This window comes from Carya illinoinensis, chromosome 9 (assembly GCF_018687715.1).
Source record: "Carya illinoinensis cultivar Pawnee chromosome 9, C.illinoinensisPawnee_v1, whole genome shotgun sequence".
NCBI lineage: Eukaryota > Viridiplantae > Streptophyta > Magnoliopsida > Fagales > Juglandaceae > Carya > Carya illinoinensis.
In genome coordinates, this window is record NC_056760.1 from 7,436,414 (window position 1) to 7,461,516 (window position 25,103).

The window sequence follows — 25,103 nt, forward strand, 5'->3', positions numbered from 1 at the left end:
ATTTTTATTATAAAATAGATCTAACACATCATATAAAATTATATATAAATTTGTAAATTTATTTTTGTGAGATCTCTTTATAATTCTAATATTAATATAGACCAAAAAATTTAAGAATGATGCTACTTTACCTCTCCAGTTATACCGCTTCTAAGCATTCCATATTTTAAAAATGAAAATATTTTAGTTAGATTATTTTATAAAACTAAATTTATAAATTGACATAATTTTATCACGTAATACGTTAAATTATATAATTTATTTTATTATAAAATAAATCTAACAAATTATATGAAGTCACTTCATTTTAAATATTTACAACTTCTAATATCGCATAATATTTTATGAAGTGGTTGATGGATTTAATGTCACTTAGAATGAGAGATCTTAATAGGAATATAGATTAATATTTTGTTACAAATGCGAAAAAATTCAATTACAAAAATACGATCTGTGAAATGTCACCTATGATCAAATCAAGAGAACTACAACCAAGAAATATCTCATTTTCTAGAGATAAGCTTCACGTCTATTTGGCCGTGAAGGTAAGCAAGCGACAATAGTTATTTTTTACATCCCTACGTTTATATATATATAAAAATAAATTTTGTTACGTATAAATAAAGTTATATATTAATTTATATATTAATATTAATTTTTTATAATTAAAATTTAAATTAATATTATTTTTAATAAAATATATTTTTTAATCAATTATATTATATTAGCATATATATTAATATATAATTATATTTATGATTATAAAAAAAAATTATACTTACAGTTAAATTTTTTCTATATAAATATCGGATAATTTCTAATCATATATTTGAATTATTATATATTAAGTTTTACTAATTTAGATATGAAAATTGTCACAGGTATCCACTATCCAGCACCATCTACTGTACTGATTCCCGACGTCGATCTTTCTCTCTAAAACCTCTCCCTTCTCTCTAAACAACAACAAACGTTATCAGCTAGAGGGGGTGGGAGCTTCGGCTCCCTCCCTTCTCCCTCCATCTCCCCGCCTCCCTCCCCCTCCACCTTCTGGTTTTGTTTTTTTCTTTTTTGTTTTCCGGCTGTATAAGGAGGAATCACAGATCTGGAAGAATCCGGCGACCACCGACCAAGACGCGCACCTCCATGGCGTAGCCCAGCCACCGATCTTCAAGACCACCGAATCCGGTGCCAATCGGAGTGGAGAGTGGCCCGCACGCGCGGGTTAAAGTTTTTCGTCGTTCTGGCGCGTGGTGCTCACGCGCCACCGGGAATCCCTCTGCCGATGCCACGAGCGGCGTTTCTGGGACCTGTGAGTCGGGGACTTCCAAGACTGGCCGTTGGTTCTCTCATAGAGTGGCGCGTGTGTTGCACGCGCTACAGTACCTACGGATTGTACTGGTTTTCCGTGTATAGTGTTTTCTATGTAGTTTCTTTTTATTGTCTTTTGTTTTCAATAAAAAAAAAATCCAAAAAATTAGTCCCCCCTCCGCTTGGCGGTGTTTGGTGGGGTTGGTACCCTATATCCCGCTTAGTCAGGTATAGGGATTTGGTAACTCTATCTTAGATAGAGTTGTGCTGTCTCTTAGACTTAGGTCTTTAGAGATTAGCAGTCTGGACTAGACTATGTCAACCATTTTAGTATGTTGGGAAGCTATCAACTGTTGTAATTAACTTGATGTTTAAGTCAAATTTATAAGTCTTCTTAAATGAATGAATATGATCTGTTATTTAGAAGAAGGAAAAAAAAAAAAAAAAAAAAAAAAAAAAAAAAAAAAAAAGCACCATCTACTGTTGATCTGTAGCTTAACGTTTACATTCGGTGGCAGGGCACGTCAATAAATAGAAGTTGATGATGACAAATACTTTTGAAGACAAGACTTTCAGTTCATGAACTGAATTACCACATCGGTAGCCAATAAAAACATGGCGCATGTACGTGACAGTACTCCCTACCTAGTGGCCTTTCCACAAGGTCTACGTTAAAAACAAATACATTATTCACACACATTATCCATTTTTACTTTTTATTTAAAAAAAAAAAACTTATAATATGGATTTTTACAACAACTAATCATCAATTGGGGGCAATTACAACAACAACATCAGTTAGAATGTTTTGATGAAATTGCAAACGTAAATATCTTAATTATAAAAAGATTTTATAGAAATAAATTAATAAATTAATATAATTAAACGTGATATATTAAATTATAAAGTTACGACCATTACCAGGATGAAAAGGAATTTGTTCCCGACCCTTTCTTAGCCGACTCTTATGCTGCACTACAATCTACTATCTTTGACACAGTTGGGGCTAAGAAATGACGTATTCTAGAGAGATATCCTTTCAAAGTTGTGAAGGCCATTGGCCATGGTAGAATCTTAAAGACCACTGTCACAGCACAGAAATGCTACTTTGAGATATAAGACAACTACTCAAAAGTTTTGATCATTGGCATGTAAAGTATACATATCAAGAGGGATGCCAATGGAGTTGCTTGTGATTTAGAAAAATATGATTTATAAGCTTATTGATTTGGAGGATATTTTTCGTTCTGTTGAATCTTTGTTATAGAGATTTAGAGGATGTTTAGATTGAGAAACACTCTTAACTTATCTTATCTTATAATTATAATTTTATTAAATTTTTACACAAAATATAATAATTAATTGAATTTTTTAAATTTTAAAATAATAATAATATTAAGAAATAATATTTTATTTAATTTTTATTTTTTATTTAAAATCATTTTATCTTATCTCATTATCAAAACAACGTATTATAATCAATAAAATTTGATACATTATTAAGAAAAAAAACTTTAAAAACATTTTCGGCTCTTCTCATAAACTTAATGCATGTTTGGGATTGTGGTGGAAATTAGAGCCTATAACTTTAGGACTTATAACTTATAACTTAAGTAATAAGTTTTACTATTAAAAAATTATTTACTATTTGGTAACCATATATTTAAAGTACTTTCAAACATGTTACATTTGTTTGGAAATAAATTAAAAAAGTATTTTCTGATGTAGAAATGACGATTATTTGAATTTTTAAAAATTATGATCATATTTTTTAAAGTTGTAATTATCTAAAAGTTCTATAGATATTTTCGTCTATTATCAATTTTTTTAAAATTTGAATTATGTTCTGCATTTTTCAAAAAAACACGTTTAAGAAAAAGCATCAATTTCTTTAAAGATACTTTTTAACTTATTTTAAATTAAAAGTACTTTAATATGTAATATCCAAACGACTTAATTTTTTTATTAAAAATTTTTAAAAAATATTTAAACATTTTTTAAAATTCTTAACGCAACTACAAACAGGCCGAATAGTCCCAACAGCTTATGTAAAGCCTCATTTATGTATAATTTAAAGAAAATAAGGTAAAAGTGACTCCCAATGAATTGTCTATTTTGTCTGTATGTTCCATTTAGCTACGGTGTCACCGCTACATATTTTTTTAATCATTTCTCTCTCGTCTACTTTCCCCTCCCCTACCTCTCATCTGTTTATTTCGCGCGTCTTCCCTTCTTCGTAAGTAACTTCTGCTCATCTTCCATCGATCACCAAAGAGCTGCTTCGCATCTCTATATTTCCAATTCATGTATCCTTCCTCACAGTTGCCTTCTGCTCATCTTCCATCTATCCCTGTCACAACTCCTATTCCAAGTAGGCTATGGTTGAACCTCTTCTCTCTCAATCTCTCTACCATGCAAATCTATCCTGTCGAAGGTGATGGTCTTCTGCCCTTTATCTATTGGTACAACTGCAAATTCACGTGAGTTTAGCTTGACTGAGAATCGAGAAGTGTGATTTCTTTCGGAGGAGGGGTCTGTGAATTTTGAAACCACGGATAAATCCCTTTATTTGTTATACCCCGAATTCGCCTATATATTCAACGTGCTAACCGAGAGGAAACCCACGAAATCCACCAATTTTCGCATCTGCAACGGTTGATCCTCTCTCCCAAAGTTTGCCCATAAACGGCATAGGTCGGTCCCATTCAAGTATCGCGACGGGCCCTAAACAAGTTTGCATCAAGTAATGTAATCTTATTTCAAGTTCTGTTTTGTTTTTTGCTGGAATATTTTAGTGTTCTCTGCTGGTATGTGGATCTGATTTGTTATATTTTGTACCATGACACATTGAGCATCAATTGTTCCGATTTTCAAGTTTGGAATTGGGAATTTCTGCGTTTGATTTGTGGATTTATGTGAGTTTTTTTTTTTTTTGGGTGAATTCCTATGACTTCGATAGGAGCAATATTTCAAAACTGCATGTATGCAAATGTATTAATCACTACTGAATTATTTTCACGCCTGAAGCTAGCGGGGGATGTTCCAGTTCATGACTGGAAACCTTTCTTGCAAGCCTTTTGCAGTATTGGATAATCAATTGATGTTTCAGTGCTTTCTTTCATAAAGTTGATCCTAAAAACATAATCCAGAAATCAACCGTACCGAAACGATAAAGCAGAGTTGAGAAAATATTTAAAATGATTAAAAAATATTAAAAAATATAATATTTAAATGATATAAAAAAATAAATAAATTAAAATGTGATATATTGGAAAAGTTATTATGTAAAATAGAAAAAGTGAGTGGTGATGTATTTTAAAAGATAGGATAAATAGATGAGATAGTTTTAGATAAAAATTAAATAAAATATTATTAAAATATTATTTTTTAATATTATTATTTTTTTAGGATTTAAAAATTTTTAAAAAATTATAATAATAAAATAACATAAACGAGCTAAATAGCGCTGGCCTGAGCTCTTATATCGTCTGGAAAATAATAATAATGAAAATTTAATAAAATAATAAATATGAAGTAGGAAAGGAGGGAAGAGAGGAGGGCACGAAAGGACGGTGGGCCCAGTCAACGGTTATTAAAAAATAATAATAAAATAAGGAAAAGCGCGTCCGAGTACACCGCAAGCGGGATCATCACCATACCACTCTCGGGCGGGCGCGATTGCTTGCACGCACACTTCCAATAACGAGAAAAATTGCCACAGGCCCACAACCGAATACTAGCTCCCGCCGATCAAAAACCATTGGGACCCACAAATCAAATAAACGAAACTAGAGCCCAAAAAAAAAAAACGGAACACAGCTGGTGTGGGTGACGGGTGTGGCTGGTGGGGGTTAGAGCGAGAAAGAGAGACAGAGACAGAGACAGAAAGCAGAGGAAGAGAGAGAGAGACACAAAGATGGTCGAAGAGAAAGTCCTCTGAGATCATCCTGGAGAAGAAAAGGGCAGGAGGAAGAGAATTAAATGTTATTTAATTTGTGATATTATTGTTCGAATTAATATTTTTTTTTCTTTGCTGCCTTTTGAAGTCTCGATCTCCCCTACCTAGCACCGCTCCCTCCATTCATTCGTTTCAACAACATATTCCATTGTTTCTGCACCCCCAAGAAAATTTGTATTTACCCTTCAACAGCAGCAGTCGGGAAAAAAAAAACCTTGTTCCCTTTTGTACGTTTTTTTTGTGGGCTTTCTTCATGGTAAATCCTCTCTCGCTCACTCCTTTTGCTTATGGACGTTGCTTGTTGACGAGGGTGTTCCTTTTTGCATTCCTTAGTGACCCATTTCTTTCCTTGTTTGTCTAAACTTCGTGAACCTGAAGCTCCATTCTTATCGGTTTAGCGGTTGAGCCGGGCTATGCTCTTGTCGACGAGAAGGGTGTTGTGACAATTCGTTAAAAAAAAAAGGATGAGGGACCCCAACACGAAAGCCGGACGCGAGTGCCTTCCCCAATTTGCATCCGTTTGTAATATAATTCTCGCATAGTTTTTAGACATTTAGATTCATAAATGATTTGTCTGAGTGGAAGGAGTTGTTTATTGTTCTTGTTATTGTGTTTTGGTGCATATGGAAGGGGGTGAGTTGTACAAAAACCCTGGCGATTTCGATTTGTGTGTTGTATAGCATCGTGGTTGACCTCCACCACTGCTGCATTGGGCTCGTCAAGCAATGGGGGGTCGATGGCACCCATATGGATTTGGGTTCTCGTGTTTCATGGCATTGGTTGTTGTTTCGGGTATGAGGGGATGTTTGTCGCTTAACAGTGAAGGTAATTATCGTTTGAGCATCCATGTTTGTCCTTTTATAATATTAATGTATGATGTTGTCTAATGTTCGTTCCAATTTGGAGTGCGAATGCAGGATTGGCTTTGTTGGATTTCAGGGCGAGAATAGATTGGGATCCTTATGCTGTACTTGCAAATTGGAATTCTAATGACACCGATCCTTGCGGGTGGTCGGGAGTTCATTGCATGGATGGTGAAGTGCAAATGCTGTAAGTCCCTTTTGCATGGATGGCATTGCAAAATATATTCTTTTTGAGTATTATATTATTATAGTTGTGTTCTTTTATTAGGTTAAGTAATTTTCTTTTTATAATTGTCTGATATAGCAATTAAGGTAGATCTCAATTCTAGCGGTTTTACTTTCTTAAAATTAAGTATGGCAGTATGGCTCAATTTAAGTGTCTTAATGTTTTAATTATTATTGCAGGGATCTGAGTCAACTATCTTTGGAGGGGACACTGGCTCCTGAGCTTGGGAAACTTAGTAACTTACGTTCTCTGTAAGGATTCACTGTGTCGTGTTTCTAAAATTTGATGTGAAGGGAAAATGGCATGCCTCTTTTTGGTTGATTCATATGAAGGAAAAATCACTTCGCTGTTATTGCATACATGATAGAGTTTGGTAACTTCAGTCTCAGATAATTTTCTCCTGTGTACCTTTTTACCAGTTCTAGTGATGTTTCATTTTGAAGCGGTATTTTACAAAAATAAACAATTTGCGTCTAGGAAACTGTTACATGTTCAAACTTGGCAGTTTTTACATCTTTAACCTTTCTCAAGGATGTCTTTTTAGTCTTACTCTGAATGATGTCTTTTGAACCTATCACTAAGCATTTTTTTTTTATATAAGATCATGTAGTAGCATTTGTTGTCATTGTATTGGGTACTTATTGACAATTTGGACTTTAATAATTATGGATTCATATTTCTCTGTCATTGGTAAATTAACTATTCCAGTATTATAAGGGATCGACCATTGTAAACACTAGATCTAGAGTCTTGTAATGCAGCTTGATATTTATCAACTTTGCTGTGTCTTTTGAATCTTATTGAAACATTCCGGTTCTTGCTTCGTCTTTTTCTATGGACTATTGACAGTATACTCTTCAAGAATCATTTCTCCGGTACCATTCCTAATGAGATTGGAGAGCTTAAAAAGCTGGAGCAGTTGGATCTGAGGGCAAATAACTTGTGTGGAGTTATTCCAGCAGAAATAGGCAGGATGATGTCACTAAAACGCTTGTAGGTTAACTTTTACATATTTTATCTGCATTTAATGCTTTAACTTAATGTTCCTGGACTAAATTCATTTTATACCATAGGTTGATTCGTGACAATAATTTTGAAGGCGGCATTCCTTTGGAGATCAGGTGTCTCAACTTGCTATCTAAATTGGAATTTGATGATAACCGTACGGCTTCTGTTGCCACTGGAATTGGCTGTATGATTAGGAAATTCGGACAGTAAGAAACTACTATTGCATTTAACTTGATGCTTCTTTGAGTGCTTTGCTCTATATCCCACTCCCCTTCCCCCTCCCTTCTCTCTCTTCCCCCCCCCCCCCCCCCCCCCCCCCCACATCTGACTCAACAAGACACATTACCCCTCACATGGTGGTCAGGACTTTCGACTCTCTATCTTATTTGCTTCTTCCGCAAGATTTGTTATATCAAACCCATGTTTACTAAAGGAATTTTTAACTGAAACAGAAGCTTGGATGAATGAACCCAATGAAGAGTAACTTTTTTTGGTATACAAAATAAAATTGGAAAAGTTATTTTCGTGCTCCTTTAAATTTTTAGTCAAGTTTTGTGGAACTATTTGTAGCATGCAAAATATCTGAAGAATGCAGAACTTAATCATACACTAGATATATATTGCATTTCTGTTATAATTAATGGATGTGAGACGCATTCTAAAACTTTGTGCCAGCATGTGGGAGATTGACAGCATGCCTTGGTAAAAAATTTCTTCTAGTTTGATAATGTTGAAAGGTCTACAGTTCTCTCCTAGATTTCTGATTCTTCTTTACATTGCCTGTGCAGTGCTGGACAGAGAAACTCAAAACTGATTAATAAGGCAGACTCATTTATAATCCCAATTAAAGGAGCTCTTGGGCGATTTATCCATATCCTGTGTATGTCACGGTATGGAGATATGATTTTTGTTTTACCATCCTTAAATTACACTGGTTATCTTCCATGTTCTTTGTATTGAGACTGTTGCTTTTCCATCAAGGTTCAGGTTTGGAAAGGGCACTCCGAATGGAAAAGGAGAGAGTTGCTGCAGCAGTCTACCTAGTGAGTGGAAACAATTTACCAATCCTGGTGCAGTGAACATGAAAATTTTTGCTACTGAATCACAAAATGACCTTGTTCCTTTCATTAAGCAGGTTCTTCTGAGCCACACATGGTCTATACTGCTCAGAAGTTCGGCAGTTTCGCACGGCGTAGACTACTTGAGCAATCCACTAACCTCGCAGCTGCACCTGCTAGTGATGGAACCCCCTCTGGAAAAATCATTGCTCGTCCAATTACCAAGAGTAGTGGGGCTTTCCCAGCTGTACCACATGAAAAGAAGAAACAACACTCCTCACCCGCACCACAGCCTTCACCTGCTGATCACGAACGGTCTTTCCAAAATCCAAGTGGTTTTGTTCAAGCGCCAGCCAATCAAAAATCTTCTAGTGGTGGCACCTCTGGAAATATGTGGAAGTATTTCATTTCTATAGCTGGTGTGGCCGTCTTACTCATTGTTGCTGCAACCGTTTTCTGCATGTTACGAAGCCAAGCAGTGGCAACCATAGGTCCTTGGAAGACTGGATTGAGTGGACAGTTGCAGAAAGCATTCATAACAGGTGATCATTGTAACATGAGATCGGAAAAAAACTATAACGAGCACAATGAGAAGAAAAGAACTTTTATTATAAGTTAAAAAGGAGAAAATAATATAAATAAATAAAAAAGAATCTGAAACCTAAACTAGCTGGTGGAACTATCAATTGAACCCATTATCACAAGGTTTAGCGTATAGGGGGTTTAACACAATGGTATAGAGAAAACAAATAAAAATGGAATGTCTCTAGTACAAATCAGATTGTTGAACTGGTGTATGAACTTCAAGGCTCACCCTTAAAAAGTCATTTGAGGATAATTAGTTATGTCTACAGATATTGAATGACTCTTTCGTGTTTTATGAAAATTGAAGTTTTGAATAGATCACCATCACTCATTACCAGGATGGCTAACCTTGTGAATATAGAATAGTAAATGGAAGCGCCACAGATCATTAGTAGTGCCGTATGATGGTCCCATCCAAACTTCATTAGATGCACTGCTTTGGAGCGTGAAACTTTTCTGCTTCTTGTGCTATGCAATATGGGTTCGACCAAATCCCAATGGTCTTCAAACATAGCTGGGTCTTAACCATAAGCTTATGATCTCCTATTCTTTCCTGCTTACATGTTGAGACTGATTCAGGTGCATATATCAAATGCAGGGGTTCCCAAGTTGAATCGATCAGAGCTGGAAACAGCCTGTGAAGACTTCAGCAATATTATCGACACTCTGGATGGTTGCACCGTTTACAAGGGAACACTGTCCAGTGGAGTTGAGATTGCCGTTGCATCAACTTTAATTAAATCTTCCAAAGACTGGTCAAAGAACTCAGAGATGGCATACCGGGAGAAGGTCTCTTGCTTCCGTGGTCACTGGAAAATTTTGGAACAGTGTCCAACACATTTGCACTTGAATCTCAAGCTCTTATTTTCTTCTCACTTTATTGATTTATCATTTTTTGACCTGCTGTAGATTGAAACACTGTCACTGGTGAATCATAAGAACTTTGTCAATCTTATTGGCTACTGTGAGGAGGATGAACCCTTCGTTAGGATGATGGTGTTTGAGTATGCCCCAAATGGAACCCTCTTTGAGCATCTGCATGGTAGCACTCTTTAACTTATATCTACTGTAACTTATATACTTTAAGTAAAATATTTGTGGCTTGCTAACTGTGAGGCTGAAACGTTTCTCCGGTTTTCAGTTAAAGAACTCGAACATCTTGACTGGAATGCAAGGATGAGGATTATGATGGGAATAGCATATTGTCTTCAATATATGCATCATGATCTAAATCCACCCGTAGCACATTCCAACCTATGTTCAACTGCTGTCTATTTAACAGATGATTATGCTGCTAAGGTGAACTTTCTTTCTGACATTCTGATTGGCTTCATTGAATTTTTGATCGTAGTGTAATTTACTCACTTTCGTGCTTTCTCAGATTGCAGAAATATGTTTCTTGTCAGAGGCTGCATCCAAGTCAAAGAAATTAGGTGAGGACAAAAAAGAGAATTCAGAATTGCCCCCACTTACTGATCCGGAAACAAATATCTATAGTTTTGGAGTATTGCTGCTCGAAATAATTTCTGGAAAGCTTCCTTTCTCAGAAGAACAAGGGCACCTTGTTAACTGGGTAAGGATCCCCCTTCCCTCCATAGGTTGTTCTTTGGGGCTAAGTCAGTATTGTCCAGTCATTCCTGAAAACGTTTAGATAAATAATTTATTACGAACATGCCAGGCTGCTGAATATTTAAATGACAAGCGGAGCATCAGCTACATGATTGACCCAACACTCAAGTCTTTCAAAAATGATGAGCTTGATGTTGTCTGTGAAGTTATCCAAGAATGCATACAACCAGATCCAAGGCAGAGACCAACAATAAAGTGCATCATAGCCAAATTGAGGGAAGTGATTGCTATATCACCTGATCAATCAACACCAAGACTTTCTCCCCTCTGGTGGGCTGAACTCGAGATCTTATCTGTCGAGGCAACTTAAGTCCTCTCCAACTCTCTTCCATGTGCTGTAAGTCAACGTCTTTCTCTTTGTAGCTGAATGCTAAAGAATAGCCTTCAATCCATTCCACCTGCACATAACTGAATCCTATCAATTTATACTAGGCACTCAATCCATTTTTTGTCTCTGTTTTCATGCTTATGTTCTTAGTAATCATGCTATTCAGATTCTTCCTGCTTCTCCTTCACATTCATAGCGATACTAGTTTGCTAAATTGTTTCACAAGTCGTGTGGTGCTGTTTCCCTCCTGCATAATATGTACCGTATATTTGTATATTTATGAAACTATGTTTGAGATGTAAGATATTTACATACATACCACTCGGAAGTCAGTCCACTGTACGTATGAAAATGAACCTTTTAATTTGTACGTCTTTTTCTTTTGTTTCCGTAGGTTGTTGAGAACTGTACCTTAAAAAAAAAAGTTTTGATGGAAAACTTTAATCATCCATAGCCTGCTTGCTTTTGGGTTGCGCATTGATCAGCTAATTTGCTATTGCTTGCGTAACCTATCGATGTAGAATCTTATTATTATGAAGCAGTTGTCATCCCAGTTGAGCTAAGTATGTATGCATTAATATTACCGGTAGTGATGTGAAAATTAGAACAGAGATAGGAATGAAATCCTTCACGAAACAGAACACAACATATTCAAAACCGTTTGGCAACTTCATTCCTCCCCGCTATCGCTTTTCGATCGGGGTGAGAGGTTGATGAGGGCAGTACTACCACTGAATCCTTTATAGTTTTTTTATAACATCATTATTTGTATTCTTTTGATGATGTCATATATTTTATACAAAAAGCAATCTCACAAATTGGCTTGATTTTATGTGATCCATTAAATCTACTTTACAATCTGACAAATCACATAAAGCTACATAGTTTGTGAGATTATTTTTATATAATTACTTTGTAGTTAAAATATTTCTCTTCTATTACAATTTTATCTGATAGAGAATTTTTCACTGAATTGGTTTACCACGCTCGTGTCCAATAGGCAACAAGTCACATTCAATTGACGAATTTAACATGACTTCGACATGTAGTATTAATCATCTTTGTAATTACTAGAATACTTGATCTTTTAACCGAACCCAAAACCTACAAGGTTATTATAATCTGCTTAATTAATATATATGTAACTACTACATGTAAATATTTAACATAGCATGTCGTTCTATCTATATACCAAGTCATTTCCGTATGGGACTTCCCCTACCATGCCTCAGATCCCTCCCTTTGCCGCACTGGTGGACACAAAGATGAAGCTTCTTAGTCACTGTAAGAAAATCCACAGCTTGCCTTGTCATCGATATCCCTATCAGCTCCTTAAGTGTGCTCAACCTCAGCCTATCCGCCTCCTCCAAAACCCCTACCATTGCTTGCTCGTGTTTGTCCAGATCTCTGTCCACTTCCCCGTTCATCTCCCCCACCTGGCTCAACCCCTTTGAAATCCCCACTATGGGCTGGTCCGCCACGTCCTCCTGCAAGCTTGCCATCATTTTTGTCAACTTTTCCTTGGACCTTATTGTCTTCCCTTGTAACATGTTGATTAGGTGAATCTGTCTATTCGAGACGTAACCGAGATTGGCACTAGAGCTGCTCGTGCCTTGGAGGAACTTGCTTAGATGCACCTCAATCTCCAATCCACATAGGGCATAAACGAGTCGAATACTAGGAAGGTCTGCAGCCAGTGAGCCAAAGCAAAGGGTTTTCCCAGTTGGTGCACCAGGCACGAGCAAAGAAGGTAAAAACGTCGTTGTGGGCAAGTTGGCTTCGCTTGTTAGCGTAGTCTTGGAAGTGTTCGATGCACTTTTCTGCAAGTTAGCTAAAGTTGTCTTCATTTTCATTGTTGGGGGAGTGTACGGTTTAGGCTTGATGGAGTTCGGAGAGTTCTTGTTCTTGGAGGTTCATCCATTTTAGGAAATAGCGACGGCCCCGCTCCTGGTCATCAGTATACGTACTCATATTTTTCCACCGCGGTGTACATTTCGTGTCATTGCTCGTCGCCCTGCTTCTATTTGTCTAGATGTGATCCACACAGGTTCAAGTACCTGAAGAGCATATCTGCTAAAGCAAATACGATTACCTCTATAAGATATTCTTTCCATTCTTCCTCAATGTTGTTTACGGAATCTAGTTCTTTTGGAGTTATAGTTGATGGTTGTTTCTCAATTAAATAGTCATATGAGATGGCTATTTGGCAAATCTGGGCCATTCCCGGGATATTCTTGTTCACTATATATACTTGACACGTGAGGCCAAAGTACACTTGAACAAAACGAAAAAGGGTGATGATCGATGTTGGGCAGTTGGTTTTAGAAAAAAATCTAGGTTAGGGGTGGGCAGCGGGGCCCCGCACCCGTTCGCCCAGCATCTAGTCACCCTAGCGGGGGTGGGGAGGGTCCAACCCCGCCCCGCCCCGCCCCTTACATATATATAAATATTATATATAAAAATATAAATATTTATATATATATAAAAGCATAAATATATGTTTATAGGAAAATGATAGCATTACTACTTTATTACTACTTATTTATTACCTTCTTTTTATTTAATTTTTTTATTTTACTTGATAATTAAGAAAGTGGATAGTAGTAAAGTTATATATTTTTTTAATTTTTTCTTAAGGATATTAAAAAAATCCTTAAAAGAAAATGAAAAAAATAACAAAAACTTGAAATACACATGAGTAGTAAATGGGTAGTAGATGGGTAGTAACCCTATCACTACCCATGTTTATATATATAAATATATCTTTATATTTTACAAATTGTGTATATATAAATATATATATATTATAATTTGTTAAATTTATTTACAAAGTATGCATTAACAAATTTAAAAATTATATGGTTTAAAACTACTACACTACAACTTATATAAAATATGCATTAACAAATTTAAAAACTACATAATTTTTAAATTATAGTCATATTTACAAAATTTAAATTTACAATTTAGATCTAACAATATATTTTTGATCACTTTTAGATTTAGAAATAATTTTTAAATATAAAAAAATAGTAATATTTTAAAATGAAAATGAAGCGAGGCGGGGCAGATATTCGCTTCGCATCCTGCCTAATGGGGCGAGGTATCCCTCCCCCGGGATGCGAGGGCAGGGGATGGATGAGAAAACCCCACGCCTGCACCATGCGGTGCGGGGCTGCACCACCCCTAATTTATGCTGTTGAAAAGGATAAAATGCTAGTTGGATATTGACATTACATGAGACGAGTTGAGATAGTTTGTGAATAAGAAGTGATATAAAATAAAATGCGTCGAGATAATTTATAAATAACAATGAGATTATTGAGTTGATATGAGATGAGATAAAATAATTTTTAAAAATTATGTGTTTAGATTAAAAAATGAGATGAGATAAGTTTAAATTAAAAAATAATTTTAATATAAGAATATGAATAAAAAGTACGTCTCCGGCTTCAAAGTCTTCAATCTTCCGAGCTCCGGCAGATTTGCAGTGTTGCTATCTGAGCTGTATTATACTTTTGGTACGAGGAAAAGGATAACAAATGTTTCTTTTCGCTTCAAGATTCCTTCATTTTTACCCTGACCAGTTCCCCTGAAGCTTCAAAAAGAACATCTTTATCTTCTCTTATCAAAGTACTACATGGGAAGGCAGAGGGAGCTCACGAGCCCCGACAAAAAGGCAGACTGAGCTCAGATATTCTGGTCATTGGAGTCGGGACATGCAGCGTCTTAGAACTTGGAAGCACCTCAGTTTGCGAACACGTATAGAGGTGTCCTCATCTAAGCGTCATAGCTTTAATCACTACGCATGGCCCGATGCAATATATGTAAACAAGTAACTTTACACGTACAAGTGTCGAGCTGCTTTTTAAGAAGTAGATCCTACCAGAAAACTGATTTTTTTTTTTCTTCTCGCCAAATTATTTATTCTCTCTGTTTTTTTAATAAAAAAATAATATTTACAGTCGTGATTATGCAAGCGACGTGCAACCACTTTAAAAAAAATAAATTAATATAGGATCTATATGAAAAAAAATTAACTTTTTAATTATGAATCTCACTCTTTTTTAAAATGATTATACAGCATTTGTAATTTCACGACTGTATATTTTTAAAACAAGATGCAGCACTGTCTCCTTTTTCCCAATGCCATTATTGATAATTTCCACTGCTCTATTTTTGTAATTTCCCAATAATACATTATAGAATTTATGAGAGTAGGTAGCATAGCCATATATTCGAGGCAGAAGATAGATAGAGCTCACTTAACTTCCGGATTCCTTGGTCTGCTTCTGTATCAACTGTTTCATATTAATAATGTATAGATATATGACAAACTTTTTATATTTATTAATTAGAATGATCAGCAGAGGGCTCTATCACCTATACATAGGATATCTCCGAAGGGAGATGCTTTTTAAATAGATGAATATGGATTTATATAAAATTATAAAGAATATTTAAAGATGTTAAAAAAAAATTATAATTATAGTGATCGGTTGGAAGCACCAGTTAGAAGTCTCGGTTCAAGTAGCGGTGTCGGTATCTTAAATTACCTTTATGCAAAACAATTGATAGACGATTGGAAACAGCAAAAATTCTACAAAGATGCAAGTGTAGACATCAAAATGTAAAATGAAGGGAGAAAAGTAAGATAGGCCATAGGGTTGGACTTATGCTTTTGATATTAAGAAAAAAATCTGGTTTTAACCAATTCTAGACGTCAATACGTGCACTCATTCAACATGATTAATTAAATGTAGTCAATTTAAATTTTAAATATAAATATAATGGTATTGATATACAGATCAATATACAAATTTGTTTGTACATAACAAAATTCAGGCATTAAAGAATTAATTCACAGCATTATTAATCTACTGAAATCATTTGAGTTTCGATCAATATAGCTGAACTCAATTACATTCTTTCTTAGTATCCAAAAATAAGTGGTTAGATAGTACGAGGTTTGGCATGCATGCGACATTGTCTAATTAATGATTGTCTGTCTCATCCGGTAATTAATAGCTGTCTAAATGAATGATCAAGTATTGTTCAGAAATTTTCAGAGAAAAAACCAGTGGTCCGTCCGTTGTTTTGGATGTCTACATAGAAGGAATTAAGCAGATCATCTAAAAGTAATATATCAACGACAAACATTATTATGAAATATAACATTAAGGTATCAATTAAGTAAAACAAAATAGACCACGAAACATTTATGAAACACTTAACCATGATCATCATGTACTGTTTGTTGATAATTAAGAAAAATCGACAACTAAAATATTCTCATCATCATGAATCTATAAGAATTCAATTTGAATTGATATCATTAATCAGTGAAATCATGATTAAGTAGAAGATTTAAGAAGCATATGAATGCTGATTTTTGAAATTTATGCAAGATCCCTTTGAAATGCTTACTCAACATGCAACAATTTATCGATCTTTCTGTCAATCATACCATATCATATGCCTTGAATTATGATCGATACATCGGATACTTGCGTTAGACTACAATTAATTTGTTACGCATAATTCCTTACAATGCACCGTTTGTTTTGTGCAAATGAATAGTCGTCCAGATGATCGATATTAAACAAATCTTGATACTCGGTTCTACTTTAGAAGGATGTTACTTGCTAAAATGATTTTAAGTATATAACTTAGGAAGCATAATGTTGACTTCCCGTGCACTTCTCTGAAATTCATGATCATGTAGAATCTCTCAAAATACAAAACATGTCAAGTTCATCACGCGCGCGCATTCCTCAATTGAGATCTATATATGTGACTTAATAGAGAAAGTCAAGTACTAAAAAAAAAAAAAATAGTCATACTTTTAAAACGATGTTACTTGTAAAACGATATAACTTCGCCGACTCAATCCCTCAAAATTCGCATAAAATTACCTAATTCAAGGATGTGTTGCCAACTTGCCGAAATGGTGAAGTAGATCATGAAGAAATCATGAAAATATCACATGATTGCCGGCTTCCTGTCAAATGGCCTCTTACCTGTTCATTCACGCACACATAACCTCTTTCCTTTCTTTCGATCAACATGCAAGGGTTGCTCTCCATATATATCCCTTCCAATCTTATCATGATCTTCACCGAAATCCACGTTTAATTATACGCTTCTTACTTCAGACAGCCTCACCTGTAGTAGTTGACGGGCACTTCAAGCGACCCACAGCTTTTCCTATTCAAACTACAACCCAAAGTCCAAAATAGTAGGAAGAATTCCACCCTCTCGATCAACATCAGGGCAGATCAGTTTTAATATACAGCAGTCCTGTAACACATTTCTCTCGCAAAAACAACATTTCTGTGCTTTTTTGTCTTCCCAGCAGTTATGTCACTTTTCTTCCCTCTCTTTCCATCTTCAAAAGAGAGAGAAGTGGGAACCGACCGATATCACTATATCACTAAATATTCATGGATAGCATTGGGTCAAATCCGAATCTGTGAAATGACATGAAGGATTGACAATTAATATTAATCACTTCAATTCAGACCTAGTACTAATCAAGTAATTGCATTATTGCTTATGGGAAAGAAATTATATATGTTGCATTATTTAAAAAAAAATGATTGGATTATATTACTATTTTCCAGTCGGTGATAACCACGTTAAGTTCCTTCGATCTTATCTTATAATGCATGGTATCTTTCTTTTCTACCTGTCTTCCTTTACGGAAGTAAGGTGTAGGAGGAAAATGATAGTTTTCTTTTGGAAAACGGAAGCCCAAGGATTCCTGACTTTTTGGGTGGAAAAATTGTGCATTGATTTTGTCCACCTAACCTCCAGAGAAAATAGACATGGAAAATTAAATCACGTAAGCACGCAATAGCAAAGTTAGCGTCGCTGTCTCTATCCAGACACATCCTTGAATGGCTAAAATTATTGTTGTTGGCACATCGGTGGCAAAAAGGTGGCCATAGATGATAGAAAGAACTTCTGTAAAGCCATATATATATATATATATATATAATATCTGCACATATCGTGATGTCAGGTATATGACTCTTTGCATCTGCTAGCTAACAGCCATTCTTGCTTTGCCATGCTCACTACCTTTCCTTTCCGAGCTTTTTCTTTGATTTTAATTCCTAGCAGGCTCTGGATTTTATCTTAAATTTGGCACGTGGCTTTTGATTGTTATTTTGTCGTCATCTGTTTTCACGAAAAATTTTACGAAAATCTAAGTTTGCTACAGTCGTCACATACAATCGACGTGTAATCGATTGTACGAAATGAATAAAAAAAATTATAAATTTTTTTTTTTATATTCAAGAAAACCTACATGAATTATAAAAAATTATAAAAATAATTTTTTTTTATGTAAATTTTATATTAATTTTTTTTTACAACTGACTGCACACCAACTACACCTCCCGATTGCAAAAAGTATTTCCCTTACAGATTATCTAGTTTCCTTTCATGTCATTAAATTGACATCCTGACGATTCAAAAAAGGGTCCCCTCAGCAGTTACTTCCTTGTCATCTTTACTGCTAAAAATTAATGTACACTCATACGACATTATCAATGGCGCATGCTGCGAAACACTGCCCCCACATGCGGTACCATTCATAATATGTCCATGCAAGTACTATCTATATTTACAAAGGAACCCGTTCGAGTTTTTCAAGAATGTGTGATTCATGCTTTGTATGCAACCCTCGGCCTACACCCAATAATGTGAAAGCAATGTCTCAAGTGAATTGTGTTAATACAACGAAACGTTTCTTGGACAGACTGTAACATTATCAAAGCTAAAGGCAACCGATCAATCCAATTCCACTTTCTGGTTGGCATGTTTGACGAAACTCATTTTTACAGCTTGGGGGGGATAGGAAATATCTTTTCTTAAATATTGATCCCTATTGCACATGAATCTTAAATGATCCAAGACTTACATTTTGCAAAATTCAGAGAATTAGATGACAGTAGACACGAAGAATCAAAAACTTACCACAGAGATGCAACAACTAATTATCTGTCCATTGCTCTTAGAAGACTGAATACGTGTTGATCAGGAAGCAAACATGAATGGATTCCTTCTACCAAAACTAATGAGACTTCTACCATAACGATCCAAGCTACTGTTGGACCTATACTCTAGAATGATTGGTCAAATTAAAATTCGAGTCATTTAGGTTGGGTTTGTCTAATGAGAAGTGTTATGAATAGTAGTGAAAAAATAATAATAGAATATTAAATAGTAATAAAAAGTAATAATAAAATAATAAATAACAGTGAAATATTACAAGAATACCTGAGATATTTCGGTACCCAAAAAGGGTAAAAAATTAACGCCAACCACATCTATGCTATAAGCCCAAAGAGACTTTAATTTGAACCTTCCCTATAATCACTAATAAAGCTTAGTTTCACCTAGTAAGTAGGTAATGCAGGTGCCAGGACTTAACACCCGTAACTACCTTTCTAACCTACTCACTCTATATGGGTTATTCGTATTCCAAATGTGAGACTGGGGTTATTACAAAAGTAAAAACTTTTCTTCTCGGACAATTTGAAATTCCACTCACCACCTACTATACTCAATCATGGGCATTATGCCTACATCAAGAACTCATGATATTTGCTCGTCCTCATCCTCAGTTTCCTTAATCAAACATCTCGAGGACTCAAATTGAAAATACATCTCTCCAGTTTGTATTCAAATATCCACCATACTACTTAGCTACTGTAGAAAAGAAAAGACAAAAAAAAAAAAGAACAAAACCAAAGATCCCTCATTCCAGTAACTAGGGATCCCATGGAAAAAGTACAAACATAGAGGTCCATGTCCTAATGTTACTAACTCCCATTGAGAAAAAGCAATCTAGCTCCTTGCAAAACATTTTAGTGAAGGCAATGCCCTACTATCAGATGACAGTTTCTGCATGTATTTTAGCAGTATGAGATAATTGGAAAAGCAAGAAAGATTACATGAATTATTTCGATTACATGTATTTTATCCACTTCTATAAATCCCAGTACAAAAAATCCTATCAGATTTGCCAGCATCCATTTACGTGCACTCAAGGATGCCCTCCTGATCACCATCATTTGCCAAATTTAGGTGATATTCCCTTTCATATCACCACCATTTCACCAAATTTAGGCAATATTCCTTCTTTCATTAGTTCAAAAGGTAACCAAAGTAGCACCATTAGATTGCATGGCAATTCATCTTGCACAACTAGATAAGTCAGAGCAATCCATCAAAACATGGTTGTAAAAGTCCCCAACTATATGAAAGTGGAAAGTGATGTTCGTATCACAGAAGTACTACAAGCATAATGAGATTTCACAAAAATAAACTCACACACTAATATGACTTCTGTAATAGGTTATATCCACTTTATAATAAAAATAACTTTATAATTAGATGCGACATCAAGCAATGTCAATTTGTGAGTTTACTTTTATGAAATTCTTTCGTGGCTAAAACATTTTTCTTCCTGTCATGAAGAGCAAGTATAAGGTAATATCAGCAGTCATATTTAGAAAAAAAAAAAATCCCTTTACAAAGCAGCTCTAAGTCAGAATGCCTGTAACTAAATTGCACTCCATTGTCAAAGTTTCCAAATCAAAATTTAGGGCTTAGCGTCAACACCTTCACAAAATTAAGCTCCACTGCTCAAAAGGCCTCCATTGATTAATACATAGCCAACTTTCCACAAGCCCTGAGTAAACCCAATACAATTTCCCAATCATTCAAAGAAATCCTTACAATGGCTATTTTAAGACATCCACTATTTTCACACGAAGAAATGCAGTTATCATCTTATCTTTTGGTCAATTTTGCAAACATGATACAGACGGAACAAGGAAAATCTATTGAGTCCAGGATTCCAGCTCAAGCATCTAAATATGGTCACTTCTATTAATCAACCATTTTGAAGAGGAATGCCTCAAAACCAAACTAATCCTGAAGTGCATTGTCTATATTCAGAATGACAGAATTCTTATCCATGTCATCTTTGCCAAAAGAGCAAAAAGCAGCCAAACCAATCGGAGACATAATATAACCCGTCAAAGAAATAGAGCAGAACAATGAACTTCAAAAAAAGAACAGTTTGTAGAGGACTCGCTTCTCTAATTGTCAGCATAATTGAATGAACACATGAAATGGGAATTTCAAGCAGTTCTCTACCTCGAAAAAAAAAGGGCAAGGATGAACATTCGAGTAAAAATTATGTATTCCATTCGTTGTAGAAGAACAATCGAAGAGAGTAGCGAAAAATATATGTTTATATATTTGCCATACACAAGATTCAGTAAAAGACAGGGAGACAAAGGCATACCCTTCTCCCTTCTTTCCCTCTGTTTCTTTCTCTTCCTTTATCCTTTATTCAGTATCCGAAGGTAGAAATGAAGAAGTAACCGAAGGTAGAAACGAAGAAGTTTCCGAAGGTGTTTGGACTGAAGCAGATGAAAACGAACAGGCGGCTTCCTCTAGCATCAAATTCTGCAAACCGGGTCTCAATTCTCTGTTGCAGAAGTCCTCGTATTCTCCTCTATCTCCGCCTTTCTTCTTCACCTCCACCACCACCAACGACGGCGTCAACTCGAAAATCTCGGCGGCAATGGTTAACGGTCCCTTCACGCCCTCCCTCGACCCCTCCAAGCTGACCCGGCAATCCTTCTTCCTCACCGTGAAGCTCACCAGCTTCGCGATTTCCTCCAGTTTCGATATAATCTTGGACACCGGCGCGCCCGATACGAACCTCGCCTCCTCTCCTCTCTCCTCGAACAACCCGGAGAGATCGAACCCGCGCGAGAATGATATGATGTCGAACGCGTTCAAGCTCGCCGGTCTCGGCAATGTATTCACCCTCCTTGTAATCCTCGTATCGAACCCTGAGTCCGAGTCCGATTCGGATTGGTCCGAGGCCGACTTTTCATCCTCATCCGCCTCCTCCTTCTCCTCCACGACATTACAAAGCTTGTCATCCTCGATATAGAACTTGATGAGCTTAAACCCTTTTTTAAACCACTTGTTCTCCATGATCTCCGGGATCGTAATCCGGGTTTCCGGATTTGTATCCAGAAGACGGGTAAGGAGCCGAGTCAGCGACGGAGAGAACCATCGCGGGCATCGAAATTCGCCCTTGTAAATCTTTTTGTACATAGCCATTATGTTCTGATCGTGAAAGGGCAAATAGCCGGCCATCAAAACGAAGAGTACAATCCCACAGGACCAAATATCCACCTTCGACGCCTGGTACCCCTTCCGTGCCAAAACCTCGGGCGCAACATAGGCCGGCGTGCCGCAAAACGTGTGGAACAGCCCGTCCTGGCGAATCTGGTCGGAAACGGCGCTGAGACCGAAATCGGAGACCTTGAGATCGCCGTTCTCGTCGAGAAGTAGGTTTTCGGGCTTCAGGTCGCGGTGGAAGACGCCACGGGAATGGCAGAATCCGACGGCGGAGATCAATTGCTGGAAGTACTTGCGGGCTACGTCCTCCTTGAGGCGACCCTTGGCGACCTTGTTGAAGAGCTCGCCGCCGCGGACCAACTCCATGACGAAGAAGATCTTGGACTTGGTGGCCATGACCTCGAAAAGCTGGACAATATTGGGGTGGCGGACTCGGCGGAGGATGGAGATCTCTCGCTTGATGTGGGCGATGAGGCCACCCTTGAGGATCTTCTCCTTGTCGATAACCTTGATGGCGACGCTCTCGTCGGTCTTGACGTTGCGGGCATGATAGACCTTGGCAAAGGTGCCATGGCCAAGGAGCTTACCGACCTCGAAGCGGCCGAGGAGCAAGGCCTGAGCTTCCTTCTTGGTGGTGGTGGGTTTGTGGTTGGTGTTGTTGTTAGCCATTGCGAAATCAAAAGGACGATATGAAAAGAAAGGGTGTGTGGATGTATGTTGGTGCTACGTACATCAACATGGGACGGGAAGAAACCGAAGACAGAGACGCAGACAGAACAAAGAAAGCCTAGAAGGTGTTAATTTGGCATCTTTCTGTGTGGGTTTTTGTGGGGATGCGAGTGGCGTAAGTTTAACAGTGGCAAAGTCAGAGAAACGGGAAGTCGGAGATTAGTCAGTTTCGGTTTGGAGAAAACAGATTCTTTGTAGTTTATAGGAATTAAAGGACTCACTGGGTATATACTGTTCTATAACATATATTCCCTCTTCTGTACTTTTTTTTATTTTCTTTTAAAATAAAAAATAGGAAAATTAAAATTATTTATTATTCGTATTATGCAATATTATGCCTAATATTAACAACAAACAAATAATGGTGAAAGATACAACGTCTTACTCAAATACATTTTTTACCATATTGTATTGATATTGTCGGTAGAACCAGATACCATTGTTGTTCTCATCATTAAAAAAATTAAAGCATTATTTACATATTAGATTATTTGGTTGCTTACTTACACTCTCCATCATTTCATCGATGAGTCATTAAACTTTTTTTTTTATATAAAAACACGTACATAATTTAGAAATAAATCATTTTATTTGTAGCTGAGAAAAAAAAAAAATCATTTTATTTGTAATCACTTCCTAAATTACCAAAAGTTGCAATATACAACTTTGGAAAGTACTTGATTTTTTCTTATCTTATGCACCGCAATCATGTTTTTTTTAAAGTAGGATTCTTTATTAAAAACTTATTTTTTTCATATAAATTTTCTATTTCTTTAATTTTTTTTAAAAAAATTACAAAACACTTACGGACTCCACGACTGTAAATATTATTTTTTAATAAGAAATATTTTAACTACAAATAAATTACACAAAAATAAATTTACAAATTAACATATTTTGATGCAGTACATCATATTATAAAATTATTTTTTAATATAAAATAAATTTAATAGACCCACTCCGACTTATAAATGTATTTTTGTATACCCTTTTTCAATATCAATTAAACTAGAGAATTGAACTTTATAGGAGAGAATACATGATGACTCTCTTATCACTGAGTACAGATCACTCCAAAAAAGTTAAAAACATCGTTAGTGCTTTCCCCACTAATGAATGGTTGAAGGTCAAATACCATTGATTTTCTCGCCAAAATAAAAAATAGAAAGTTGTTGCCATCGCCACGTTGGCTTGTTTGCTTGCTTAAACGGAATGCAACTCTAAAAACATCATCTTCTTACGTCCAACCAAACTGTCACCGGCTATATAATATAATGTGTAAGCAGAACCAATGGACATTATGGTGTGGACGTGTATGTATTGGTTTCGTGGCTTCGTGCAACTCACGTAGACGTACGCATATATCATCGGGTCCTAAAATCACATGCCGCACAAAATGACTACTACGCACCTTAATACAGAGCATCTCCTTTGATCCCCACGGTTTGACGCCACATTCTTAGAAGAGAGTAAAACCCCCCACGAAATTGTCTCGCAGTTTATAGCCAAAAAACGAAGATGGAGGAAAGCTGCAGCGCGCACGTTTTGGGGCGGTGTGGATGGCTTGGGAGATGGAAAACTCAACATGATGGTCGGTGATGATTTCACAACACCCAAGCCTAAGTGTTGTGAAATGTGAACCGGGGCTATTTCCACGCCCATGTGACATGGATCTGTGCCATTTCTACCACCTGAGTCAAACAGTTTACGTGGAGGGAAGCACTACTTTAGGTAAATTGGATTAAACGTAAACTTGACCATCTCATTTAATGCTGCAACTCCACGTTATACATATATTTCTTTTTATTCAAATATTGATCTCTGAATACTGAAATAAGTTAAGAACTAATATATACCTTGGGCTGGCATGGGGTGGGATGTTTGGGCCGTGGACTGGACTAAGGGTCTGCATGGGTTCTAATATATGTTTGTGCCCACGTAAGTTTCTGGATTATGGAGTTCTTAAGAGATAGGTCTCAAGGCCTGCTGGGTGAGAGGATAATGTTGGTGGGGCTATGACTATAGGATTGGGCAGGGTTGGCTTGTTAGTAGGAATCTTGCATTTCTCTTGGATGGATACCTCTGTCAAGTTTCCAAATATTAAAGTTGTCATCGTCTTGATTTTCCTTAGATCGACTGATTGCTTAAACCCTCTTACTTGGTTTTTGTGCAACAATGGCAATGGTGACAATTTTGTTGAGGTGAGGTTAGATGTTTAGAGTTGGTTTGA

General features: G+C 36.3%; 2 protein-coding genes across 7 annotated transcripts; one reads left to right on the top strand and one right to left on the bottom strand.

The window, feature by feature from the left end:
- Positions 1-3,490: 3,490 nt before the first annotated feature.
- Positions 3,491-11,336, top strand: LOC122276459 (protein MALE DISCOVERER 2-like). Of its 6 annotated transcripts, none has more exons than XM_043086193.1 (15): positions 5,105-5,525; positions 5,648-5,791; positions 5,900-6,094; positions 6,187-6,319; positions 6,538-6,609; positions 7,208-7,351; positions 7,432-7,572; positions 8,155-8,256; positions 8,348-8,409; positions 8,502-8,966; positions 9,608-9,798; positions 9,919-10,051; positions 10,151-10,308; positions 10,391-10,582; positions 10,688-11,336. In XM_043086193.1, exons 3-15 carry the CDS (start codon positions 5,995-5,997, stop codon positions 10,946-10,948), a joined length of 2,154 nt encoding a protein of 717 aa, XP_042942127.1. In that variant the 5' UTR covers positions 5,105-5,525; positions 5,648-5,791; positions 5,900-5,994; the 3' UTR covers positions 10,949-11,336. The 6 variants fall into 6 exon arrangements, with proteins under 6 accessions (XP_042942131.1, XP_042942132.1, XP_042942129.1 ...); XM_043086194.1 differs by having other exon boundaries at positions 5,668-5,791; XM_043086197.1 differs by lacking the exons at positions 5,105-5,525; positions 5,648-5,791 and adding an exon at positions 3,491-4,054.
- A 9,141-nt stretch (positions 11,337-20,477) lies between these two features.
- LOC122277536 (CBL-interacting serine/threonine-protein kinase 12-like) lies at positions 20,478-23,075 on the bottom strand. The gene is made up of 2 exons (XM_043087549.1): positions 21,291-23,075; positions 20,478-20,669 (listed from the first exon to the last, which is right to left on the bottom strand). The coding sequence occupies exon 1, from the start codon at positions 22,811-22,813 to the stop codon at positions 21,335-21,337; it is 1,479 nt and encodes a 492-aa protein (XP_042943483.1). The 5' UTR covers positions 22,814-23,075; the 3' UTR covers positions 20,478-20,669; positions 21,291-21,334.
- Positions 23,076-25,103: the final 2,028 nt, after the last annotated feature.

Coding starts and splice junctions, on each gene's coding strand:
- LOC122276459 (XM_043086197.1), top strand. CDS start 5,995: ATGGGGGGTCGATGGCACCCATATGGATTTGGGTTCTCGTGTTTCATG. Junction 7,352..7,431: donor ATGATGTCACTAAAACGCTT/GTAGGTTAACTT, acceptor TTTATACCATAG/GTTGATTCGTGACAATAATT. Junction 10,309..10,390: donor CAGATGATTATGCTGCTAAG/GTGAACTTTCTT, acceptor GTGCTTTCTCAG/ATTGCAGAAATATGTTTCTT.
- LOC122277536 (XM_043087549.1), bottom strand. CDS start 22,813: ATGGCTAACAACAACACCAACCACAAACCCACCACCACCAAGAAGGAA.